We start from the raw sequence: 12,728 nt of genomic DNA, 5'->3' as shown, positions 1-12,728 counted from the left end.
ATATATGGGTATACATGTATGTGTATACAGGTATATATGTGTGTATGTATGTGTGTTTCTGATTAATCATATATATGTATATGACATATATGATCATTGTTTTGGCTGGAATAGACTTTCCTGGTCAGGATTAAAATTCCTTCTTTGGCCTCTTATGAAACCATCTTAATCCTCTTTATTGCAAATGCTATCAGAAAAGTGACTTTGTCAAACTTGCCTCCTCCCTACCAACTCGCTTTTATTATTGCAATGACCACCAACAAAACAAAAATAAGTTGCATTTATTGAGCCTATACTTTGTGCCAGGCACTATACTATAGTCCGTTGCAACTGTTACATCATTTAATCTCCACACTAACTTCCTAAGGTAATATCTATTGTCATCTTCATTTTACAAACAAAACATAAACTCTAAAATGTTAGGTCAATATTTGGTCTGAGAACACCTTGAGCAAAGTAACTTGAAAAGAGGTTACAGCTATAAATATTAGATTCTGTCTAACATAGCGAGTCACTCCTGGAGTCACTACATATTAACTGAGTAATTAAACAATCTTGTTTTTAATTTTGTTTTTAGCCTCAGCTCCAGATTTCTCCAAAAGTCCAGTTAAAAAAAATTCATTTGTTCAAGTTGGTGGGGATATTGTTATCGAATGCAAACCAAATGCTTTTCCCAGGGCAGCTATCTCTTGGAAAAGAGGAACGGAGACCCTTAGACAAAGCAAAAGGTAAACCAATCTTTGTTTTTAAAAACGTTCTTAAGTGTTTATAATATAACATCTTCCAAATTTTTAGGTTTTAGTGTAGGCCTTTCAAAATTTCCTCTTTTATGATAAACTTTCAGTGGCATACCCAGAGATGCCAACATTCTTCTCATCATAGTAAAATAGTAAAAAACAAAAGGATCTGATAAAATGAAGACCTGTTTGTATAAGTTAGCTGCAATATTTTCAATGCATGTACTTGTAATAGATAGATTTTTAAAAAATCTTTTAAGACCTTTTTCTGTATTCAGTTTGAAGGCTTTTTCCCGACCCAGCCTGCTGAGAAATCAGTGCGAAGAACATTTCACAAAGGAGAGAGACACTCATTGGCACACACCTGGTGTTGTGGTTTTTAAATAGTCACACAGGTGTTCACCCCATGACAAAATGAATTCACCACATGAAGAAATGTAGAGAGGTTCCTGTAGAGAAAGAAGAGAGATTTCCTTCCATAATGGATGCAGTTGAGAAACCCTAGGTCAGCACTGGCATGTTTTCTAGGAGAGTTTGACAGAAAAAAAAAAAAAAAGGTGTTTTTCTCTACTTGCAATATCTTTTATTCTATTGTACTGTAGAGCCTTGTATACATGAAGTGACTAGACCACAGATGCTGCTTTCTTTTAATGACCCACATGTGTTACTATATAATCAGATATGCTATTAAATCCTAATGTGAACAAGCCATTGTGCTAAAGATATGAAAATAGTTCCTTTAGTTCAAGGAGCTCTTCTTCAGCATCATATGTTCCATGACTTATATGTATACCAGTACAGACAGGTTAAAAAGCCAGGTGAAAGAAAGGACAACTAAAGTGTGTTAAAAAATGACAATCGTGAGTCTTGGAAGAAATGACTGTGAAGGACTAGAAAGTGAGTTCCATAACTAAAAGGGAAAGTCACAACTCCAAATTCTGGTTGTGTTGTGGGAAAGTAGAACTAAGTTTGTAGAACTTCCAGTGTTTCAGAGAAAGCTAGAAATCTGCATTCTGGTGTTGAATCTCCCATGCCAGAAAAAAAATGCAGGGACATCATTTTATCACTTCTAATCCCAAGATTTCATTTGTGACCAACAAAGAAAGATAACAGGTTAAAACAAACAAAATCAGGGTCTCTGTGATTTGTGTAGAGTCTCTTCATGGTTATAACTGCTGCCTTGAAGAACCTTTCCATTTACAGAATGAGGTGTACACATTCTGTAATGAGCATGAGAGCCCCATTGAAAGAGAGCCCCATTCTAGGGCATTCTAGAGCCCCATTCTAGGCATTCTAGAGCCCCATTCTAGGGCATTCTAGAGCCCCATTCTAGGGCATTCTAGGGCAGAATGAGAGCCCCATTCTAGGGCATTCTTTCTTTCCTTATTCTCTACATTTCTTTACATCCCTGGACTAAAGCTTTTCCCAGGACAGGAATTATGTCAAATTTATCTTTTTATGTCCTGTGCCTTGGCACAGAACCAAAACTTAATAAATATCTGTGGAATAAATGAATGAATCAAAAAGGGTGAATATGTAAGGTGTTGCCAGCTTTACAGAAAGGCTGTTCTTGGGGAAATGCCTCAAGACATAAGAACAGGTGCTTCAGAACTAAGGTGAAAGAAAAGGTGAAAGGAAACCTGTTGTCCTGACTCAGGTTGGGTCTCTTCTGTGTGCATTGCCTGGGAGATTTGCTTCCAACAGATTTAGTTGTGAATTCTTTTTAAATGTTTCTACATTCATTCCTAAAATCGAATCAAGGTTTGAATACACTGCTGTGGAACAGAAAAACATAAGAGATCCTGCAGTATCAAACACAGCACCTTGTACTGAGGGTCTGGACAAATTGATTAACTGTGACTCATTTAATAAAGTAACTCACCCAAAGAGCAGAATGATGGCATTTACCTTCCACAGCCTTTAAAGGTCCAAACGCAAAGTATGTGGGAATGAGAAAGAAAAGGAAGAGGAGAATTTGAGTAAAGCTAAGATAATGAGAAAAAAAAAAAGCTAAGATAATAAGGAAAAAAAAACACGAGGGAAATTGCTTTTTAAAAACTTTTCAGGTTTTTGTTTTATTTTGTTTTGCCCCATATAGAATAAATTTGGGGTCATTTTAACCTCACCACAGTTACTAATAGTCATATCAGTTCAGCATTGTCTCTCTGTGATTAAGAGAATGAACACTGTGAGTTCTATTTATACATTATTCTTTCATTCTATCCTTTCATTGCTTTAGGGTTTCACTGCAGGTCTTAACAAAAGAAAACATACATACAGACAAACAATCTCCTGACTGTGCATTCTTAAAAGTTGAAAATAATTGAGCTGTAGCAGAATGTAGTAATTACAGTCACTACATCTCCACCTGGTAGAGATTACACTGAGCAGTAATTTTCAAAAGGTCGCACAGTCAAGTCCATGAGTCTCTGTCCCACACACTTTCTAGCCTGTGCCTTCTTTTGTTGCCATCTGATCTGACTGGCTTTATTAAGTGCATGGCTTCAAACTGTTTGTTGAGAAACACAGCATCTATGCTTCTGTTTGTGTTGGCTTATTGCCTTTTTTATAGTCTTATCACAGGACTGCCAAACAGATTGAGGTAAAAAATTAGAGTAGTGATAACAAAGAAAGAAAGATAGGAGGAAGGAAGGAAGGAAGGAAGGAAGGAAGGAAGGAAGGAAGGAAGGAAGGAAGGAGCAAGGAATGAAGGAGGGAGGGAAGGAAGGAAGGGAAAGAGGGGGAAAGAAAGTAAGAGAGGAAGCAGGAAGGGCAAGAAGGGGCACTGCTGTTTACTATAGATGTGGTGTGATATACTAAAAAGATTTCAGCCCACACCCTATTGAGAGCATTACTTTGGGCAAGCCATTTGTCTTCTATAGACCTTCATATGTAAAATGAATTAGAAGTACTTCATTTTCCTAAAAGAGGAGAGAAATTCAAACGGTTTCTTCAAGCCTGTTCAGGCCCAAGGTTGATTATTTCTTCTACATCTTTGGTCTGAACCATTAGATGGTAGCCAAATTCTTTTTCCCCTGATCAGAATCCCCTCTTCTTTTTCAAAAGAGTGTTGACAGAACAGATCCTAACTCCTAGCAAAGTAGCTACATTTAGATTTCAAATTGTCATGACTTTAAGAAGACAATATTAAAGAAAGCTTTGGAGAAGACAATATTAAAATAGCAGTTAATTTCACAAAATATGTTTTCTTATATTTGAATACATAAAGAAGTTTATTTGATTGAGTATGTACGTATGAATGTATGTGTGGGTGGGGTGTGGGTAGATGGGCATTTAGGAATTGGCATCAGATTTCCAAAGCAAACAAAATTAAATATATTAGGAGTCAGGGACAGAGTATTGTGCATAAAAGCTGACTGGGCAATTTATCTTTAGATCTGATTACAAATGCAAGGGTTATTGCATGTGTACATACACTGTTCAATGCTATATTTGAAAGCAGCACTAGAGATACTGTAGCCCATTTTCTGAATTTACAGTGCAAAATCCTAAACTCAAACACAGAACACTGAGCCCAGTACACATTTTTTAATGCCACACCAGACAGATTATTGCACTCAAATAGCTATATATATATATATCACTTCTACCATCTCATACCTCTGTTAAAACATGACACAGTTGTATATATACAAAGAATGAAAGAGTCAGATATAGGAAAAAAGTTTAAAATTTTACAATGATTCCAAGTAGAAATAGTTTCTAGTTCTTGACCTTGGAAATACCTATGCGAGGAAATGTACATTTTTAGTTTCTGTTATAAAACTTCTATATGGTACTGTCTACTTTGAAATTTCATTGTCACTAACTCTTGCAGCCAATAAAGTATAACTACTTAGAGATGGTTGAGAGGGCTCTAAAGAAACCTATTCAAAGTAATCAGACTGAATTGCTGACTTATAAAAAAGGGTGGCAGTATATATATTTTGACAATTTCTTCTAGTCTTACATGAATTGAAACAGCTTCCATCACATAGCTAGTAAGTGAAGAAGCTTAGACTTGGTGCCAAATCTTCCATCTCTGTATTCACGTCTTTTCCTCTCTATGGATAATGGAGAACACACTCAGCCTTTCAATTTTTGAAAGGCTGTTGTCACACGATTCAACGTAATTTGATGTGTTGATAATTCAGATTAAGTAACATTTCTCAATACGGTGAACTTATTTCTTATTAGCCTATGTGCCATAGTTGAAGTCTTGGCTGTTTTAAGAGTTCTGTTCCTAAAGCAAGGATCTATATTTATAGCGGCCCGTCAGAGGAGAAAAGTATTTCTTGAGCCAAAAATAGGTAGATGGCATTACAGAGTCCGAAGACTGCCTGGTTTCCTGCTAGGAATGAATGGTCATGCAGCATCTCTCTCATTCTTTGTGGACCCACCAGTGGTTTAGAAATAGCACTTACATTGAAGAGAAGCAAAAGGCATATTCCTGCAGGAGAACCAGGAAGCACTGGGAATTAGAAAACACGGGTTGTAGTCTCAGATCCATCACTGATAAGTGGCATGACCTTAAGTAAAATTGCTAGACTCCCCCCCCCCCACTTTTTTTTTAGGCCTCTGTTTCCTGGATTTATCTTAAGATGAAATAATATGAAAACAACTTTAAGAAATACGAAACACTATATTCATGTAGTGTCTGCTTGCACAGAGATTACATTTTAGAAATCAATAGCAAACTGTAGCCCAGGAGTTTGAAATTGAAAGTGCTATCTTAGTTATAACTTTATATATGTTTTAATGATTTGCTTGGGTGACCAAGTGACTGAGCCAAACATGGCAATTGCTGTGAACTGTCAAAACAGCTAAAATGATTCGGTTGGATGGATTCAGAGTTTACAGAGAGCCCTATCAGCTAGGCTGTAAGCTCCATGAAGGCACTGAGCACCATTCTTTAATTCACCGTTATAGACCTAGCATCCACCACAAACCTGGAATATAGCACACATTCAATAAATATTTTCTGTATTGCTAAATTAATAAAAGTTAAAATTTAATTTGTTTAACTAACTTTAGAGATTTTTCAGCTAAGCCAAAAATTTTAATAATTAATAGGCCGATGGTATGATTATTCATTTATTAATTCCTTCATTCATTTTGCAAATATTTGCTGAACACCTATTATAACCTAATTGGGTGCTGGGGATAAAATGTTAAGCCAGATAGCCACATGACATATAACATGCTTCTTGCCCTTTCTTATGATAATGTTTTTCTTTAAAGTTATTTGAAGTCAAAGATATGGGTTAAAGTCCCAATTCTACTTCTTAGTTGGTAACTTCTAGCAAGTCCTTTAACTTCACAGGTTCTCCATTGGTTCATTTCAGAGAAAATAGTACTTGTCTCTCTGGTGAGGTTATATGAGACTCAAATAGTGTGTGTGGAAAGACAGGTGAGCTGTACACACACTGCTACATTGGATGTATTTATTGCTGTCATCGTAACTTGTATGCATATCCCAGTTGTGCATGCTTACCTCTGGCAATCAAGGAACAACCATGGAAAATCAGGATGAATACAGATTAAGTTTATCTCTGCAAGGCATTCTCTGGCAACTGAGGGAATCAATTCCACATCTGCTAAGTTTGATTAATCACTTCTATTTTTTCCTTGTGGATCTACTTAGCAAGTGAACTGACAGAAATCAAAGTCCTAGATTTGTCTCCTTATGCCCAGTGACTGCTGGCTACCTATTCAGGAATCACCTCCTGAATTTAATAGGAAATGTTACGCCACTGGAGAGACAGTTCAATGCTGTTCTCTGACAGGCAGCGTTAAATACAATGCCTGAATTACCTGGAATTTGCTCATAGTGGACATACAAGCTAGCAACAATAAAAACAAAGAGATGGAGAAAAGAAATTTGGTCCTATTACTGGAAGAATAGTATTATACAATTGAATCTGGTTGAGTGCAGTGGCTCATGCCTATAATCCCAGCACTTTGGGAGGCCAAGGTAGAAGAACTGCTTGAGCTCAGGAGTTCGAGACTAGCCTGGGCATCATAGTAAGACCGTTTCTCTGCGAAAAAATAAAAAAATGAAATGAGCTGGGACATGGTGGCACAACCCTGTAGTGCCAGCTAATGGTTGAGATGTGGGGGTGTTAAGGTGGGAGAATAACTTGAGCCCAGGATGTTGAGGCTGCAGTGAGCCATGATTGTGCCACTGCACTCCAGCCTGGGTAACAGAGGGAGACCCTGTTTCAAAAAACAAACAAACAAAAAAACTGAATCTATAAGTAATTGACAGCATTTTCTCCCATTTTCCTAAAAAACGTCTACTGTACTTTGTCCTGATTTCTTAAAATTAAATAAATTAAATAAAATAAAATTCAGCTGAAAGTCAGAAAAGTTCTCGTTAATAATGATGATAACCACTTTAAGCACCTTCTATATGTTAGATGGTGTACCAGGCACTTTACATACCTCAGAACATTAAAGCACATTTTTTTTCCTATTCAGATATATGTCTGAGGATCACAGTTGTCACCAATTATATGATTAAATTCATATCATTTTTAACCTAATAATCTCAAAAAGTTAAATACAAAAGCATTTTAAAATTTACAGAGAATCAAACTAACTCAATTATAGCGATTCTACCCCTTGGCAATTGGTGTCAGAATGTGATCATATTCCCCAGAACTGAAATAAGCGGACAGCTGGACTCTCTGGGAACCAATTCCATTACCTTTACCTACTTACCCCAAGTATTTATATTTGTAGACAGATGTTATCAAATCATGCATTCTGTGTGATTTATCCTACAATAATTCTACTGTTAAAACCTGTGTGGCCCTGGGCACTTGGCAAATGCATGTACCTGGTGGGAAAATGTGAACCCATTAGGTGAATTGGAGTCTTATTCAATTATTGAACAAGCGGTGCTTCTTCAATATTTTTGCCTTCAAACCTGAAATTTAGAGCAGATCCACTGCACTTCCACCTGCCTGGCTCCACAATACCCAGACACCTTCCTCTTGGGCACCCTATTCCATCGTGTGAGAACTACACAAGGAAGGTGTAAAGATGGTAGGGAACGTGCAAAGTGGGAGAAGGAAGCCAAAGTAAGAGAGAAGGAGATGACAGAGAGAGAACAATGAGAGAAAGGACCGGGGAATTCCCTGTGACAAGAAAGAAGTTCTAGTTATAGAGCAAGTCACTGGATCTTCCATTTCTTCATGCGTACAAAGGTCCCCTTGGGAAGACTTGTTTGAAAACCGTTCGCATAATGCCTGACACAGAAAAGGAACAGAAAAAATATTAGTTTGTCTTTATTCTTCTCATAGCTAAGTCATATAGACAAAGCAGGTCTTCTAGTTACGCAGCCATTGCCCAATACTTAGCTACCATTACATTTTCTTATTGGAGGTTTTTCCGATCATCTTATCTTGTGGAGGCACCAGCTAACGGGATTCTGGCTGCCTGAATGCAAGACAACCAATTATATGATCTTTCCTCCCTGTCTGACACTTCTCTATGTATTTTACAATATCTACCTTCTAAATTATTACTGTTCCTTTTGCTTTTGCCTTTACCTGCAAGTGCTCAGTCTTAATAAAATATCTCCGTTGCACATACCTTTTCAAGGCAACATTAACCATTATGCAGTAACTGTAAAGCAGGCTTCTCTATCCCTTCCTTCTCTTTGCAGAGCTTCCTAATGGAACAAGCAAATAAACTTAATTTTATTTTGTATCACCAACTACTTAATGTAATAGTGCTTAGTACATCAGGTAGCATGAGTATCAAATAGGCAAATGAACCATATGTTCCCATATTTAAGGAAGAATGACAGTCTGCATAATGCTAGGCTTATTACAATCTCCCTTCTGTGCTGCTTCTTTGTAATAAAATTTTAAATCGTTCGTACTCAACTCCTGAGAGCCTTATTAAGGTGAGTCTTTCCAAGGGAATACATGTTGAAGATGTCAAGAGCCATCTGATAGTCTTGCCTGTGTCACATGAAGATGTAACAAGCTAAAATCCTGTGTGTGCCCCTGTCAGTCTTATTTTCATTTTCCCCTCTTGCCATCCAATTCTCCTTTCTTTATCCCCACTGACCTCCACTGGTCTGGGGCACTCACCTTTCACACAGTGCCTGCAGAACCACCCGACTGCAATGGTCTGAAAAAGCTCCGGTTCATTAAAGATATAAAGCCTGCCTTTAAATCCAGCCTGCCTAAGTCGATGTGTGCTGTTTTACCCTGCTGCCTTGTGTTGGCTATTACTGCTGTAGTCCCTCTCCTATGTTTTCGTGATGGGTAATGACATCCTGTGGCTTTCAACCAAGGGTAAATAGGAGAAAGCAAAGAAGTTTCACAAAATAAATAACATCTTATAAATTCTTAAACAGTATCTTACAACAGAAAATGGGTAGGCTTCCTTGTAGAGTGGCTGTGAATTCATGGGCTGCTATATCAGTTTCAAATTTGATCATACACCATAAGAATCTTGTGGAAAATGCAGATCCCAGAGCCATGGCCATGATTTTGATTTAGTAGGTGTGGAATAGGTTAAGGAATCTGTATTTGTATAAGTTCACTCCCTCTGCCTTCAAGAGAGGCTGAAGTTATTGAATACCACCTAGAGGAGCACTGGTTTGGTACATACACATCGGCTTAAATAGAAATGTGCTTCATTTTATCTCTGTTCCACCCCAGAACTTTGCTTCTTATCCTAACAGTTCAGCCGTTCATTCTATTTCACTGTTGAAGAAAAGTAAATCCTTAGTTCCCTCACTTTTTGAAAATATGAATACAATTGGCTCTAGAATGTTGTCTACTTTTACCTCTTGCTTCTAATTTCTGAGTGACATTTGTATCTTCAAAATTTTACATAAATATTCAACAGCAATAATTTTATAGACAGAAAAGGTCAATTATTCATGTAATTTATACCAATGACCTTTGTTCTTGGTTTGATTTTTGAGAAATGAAGTGGTTACTTGATATGTTTTAAAGTATAATGTCCTTTTATATTTACTTAAAAAGAAAATGGTTGATGACAGATATTTGTTACACCCACACCTTCTAATGCCAGTGAGTGTATTTAAAAAATAAATAAATAAATCATTAGAAAGAGAATTGCTGTCTATGACAATCCAGGTGAAGAAATAAAAGCTGGAGTAACAATGTAGAAATCAGTCTTGTTAATATCTTCTAAACAAGCAGTGAAACTGTCAGAGCACTTTTTCTTTTCTTAGCCACTGACTAGAATTTTTCAATTTTATTTTTCTTTCCTTCCATAGTAGAACTTTTTAATTTTTTTTTCAAATTAAATTTATGCAAGAAAACCTTTCATACCACAGATGAAATTGTACTAATCTGGCTAATGCCCTGGAGGGAGAACCAGAACCCCACTCAATGCCCTCTTCATTTCCTCTCACCCTAAAGCTCCATGGTGTGCCCTAGAAATCCCCTAGCTCTCCAGGGAGCATAGTTTGAGGACTACTAATTTGAAGTGACAAATGTGAGTCTCAAGTGTGGCTTGTCAAACTATTCATATATTTATAAGTACAGTGGCAAACCAATTTGACAGGCCTTGTGAAAGATTCTGGGTTTATACATTTGAATGAGCTCAGAGTCTCCTGGGGAAGACAGACAAGTCCACAGCTCCGAGACACTGGGTATGTGTCACCACTAACACGTGGTGAACGTGAAGAGAGTGAGGGCAATTCACTAACTTGGCTTACAGGAGTCTAGAAAGGCTTCAACAGGTTGGAGGTAACTGAGCTGGCAGTTGAAGAGTGAGTGAAAATTTTTCCTGGAAGAGAAAAGTAGGAAGTACAGGCTTATTATGCGACTGTCTTACTCTGTATTTGGTATCCAGACTTGGTGTCATTTCAGAATTTTGGGTACAGATTTCCCTTCCTCAATACGAGACACACTTCTCCCGTGAGTCCTCTAAATGCAGTAAAGGAGACTCAAATCATTTTGTGAAGCATCCAAGAATTGACTCTTCAACTACTCAAAGAATGCTTGGATGTACCTAATAACATATATTTTAATTCTGTCTCCAATTAAATTAACCAAATACAGCCAGAAATCTATCATCCCCATATTTAACCCTGAGTTTCACTATATAAGAATAATAATGATGATGATATATCCATTTATATGGTATCCATCAAGGGCAGATAATGTGTTAAGATATTTGATACATCATTTCATTGAATTTTTACAACATACCTATGTGAGGCATTTATTCATATTTTCAGATGAGTAAAACTAAGGCTTAGAGAAGTTAAGTATCATACTGCAACCAGTAAGTGACAGAAAAACATTTAGTTCTGAGAAGATCTGACTCCAAAGCCTTGTATAATCTTAAACATCACACTGCAGGATTTTAATTAGATTTTTGGTGAATTATAGTGTCCATCTGTGGAACTAAAGGCAGTCCTTCACAATATACACATTTTTTCGTTTCTTCATAGTTATACTAAAAAAACTTCTGCAAATAATGACATGCAAGGTAAAGCTCTATCTTTATGTTGCTAAAAGGTATAGAATAAATCAACATGTTGTCCAAATACTGAAAGATGGGAGTCTTATTTATTCACATCAATACAAAAAAAATCAGTCCTTTCAGTGGCACAGCATACTGAATACACAATGTTCGAAAGACTGATTGGATTTTTTTATTTTTTATTTTTTATTTATTTATTTTTTATTTTTTTGAGATGGAGTCTCGATCTGTTGCCGAGGCTGGAGTGCAGTGGCGCGATCTCGGCTCACTGTAAGCTCTGCCTCCCGGTTTCACGCCATTCTCCTGCCTCAGCCTCCTGAGTTATTGGGACTTACAGGTGTCCGCCACCAGGCCCAGCTAATTTTTTCTATTTTTTAGTAGAGACGGGGTTTCACCGTGTTAGCCAGGATGGTCTCGACCTCCTGAAGTCGTGATCTACCTGCTTTGGCCTCCCAAAGTGCTGGGATTATAGGCATGAGCCACTGCTCCCGGCCGACTGATTGGATTTTTAATGTAACATACAATGTAATTTTTGATGACATGGAGAGATAGATATGCAAATTCAATAAACAGGTATAAAGTCGCTAAGCTCCACAAAGGAATTAAAATAGGTATAAAACTGTATATTATAACTAAGAAGAAAGAATTAAAGTTAACAGACAAAGTGTCATACCCAGTTTGGTCCCCTATCCTCAGCCACTTTTGTAAACCTAATTTTGTAGACTCTGAGGAATGCTGTAATTCAGTAGCCAAAGGGAATCCAGGATTGGAAATTCTGCTAGCATCCTTCACTTTCAAAACCGTGTTCAATCTTGATACTCAAGTTTTCAGATACTCATGTCCTGAAATCACCAGATTACAGGGAGCTGGAGTGAAAAGATTAATAATCATTAGTGTTCCAGTCCCGTTCTCTTGCCTTTTTATATGTGAAGGAAGCTGAGAACCTTAAGGTTCAAATTGCTAGTTTAAGGTCATCTGACTTGAATCTCATCTGTCTATCCCAAAGTTTTCAGCAGAAACAACTTTACATTTATAAAACTTCAAAGCCCTGAGGAAATCACACAATAGGTTCATAGTCATAAATGTAATAATAGCATAGCCAGAATGTCCTCACAATGTTCAGAATTCTCCATTATGTTCTGCATAACTCTCTCCTCCACTGTATTTTCAATTGGGTCTCCTCTAGTTACTTTGGGAGCATAGTTTTTTGTTTTTGTTTTTGTTTTGTTTTGTTTTAATTTGTTTCTTTAAAGTCCTGCATTCACAAATTTTTGTATCCTTTGCCAACTTCGTACTTTCTCATCTTTTCTTTTGATTTACTTGGGCTGTAAGGCATGTTAGCATATGAATCTGTATTAATTATCTTTTGTGTTTTCTCAGGCATCCCAAAATGCTGCAACGAATGGAGACACTTTATCTTTCCCTTTTTCTACTGAAGAGATAAATATTTCTCTTTGGCCTATTTCACTGGATTAATTTAGTTAGACTTTCCATCTGATGCTGTTT

General features: G+C 37.0%; 1 protein-coding gene across 4 annotated transcripts in view; it reads left to right on the top strand.

Moving 5' to 3' along the window:
* Positions 1–12,728, top strand: part of CNTN6 (contactin 6) — a 305,105-nt gene that overhangs the window by 237,036 nt on the left and 55,341 nt on the right. For all 4 annotated transcript variants that reach the window (XM_073009923.1, XM_007985017.3, XM_007985018.3 and 1 more), the window contains one exon: positions 578–728. In XM_073009923.1, the coding sequence (XP_072866024.1) occupies positions 578–728 (151 nt within the window). The remainder of the gene's footprint in view (positions 1–577; positions 729–12,728) is intronic.

The sequence above is a fragment of the Chlorocebus sabaeus genome, chromosome 22 (assembly GCF_047675955.1).
Source record: "Chlorocebus sabaeus isolate Y175 chromosome 22, mChlSab1.0.hap1, whole genome shotgun sequence".
NCBI lineage: Eukaryota > Metazoa > Chordata > Mammalia > Primates > Cercopithecidae > Chlorocebus > Chlorocebus sabaeus.
This window is presented reverse-complemented; position numbering and strand designations above follow the sequence as displayed.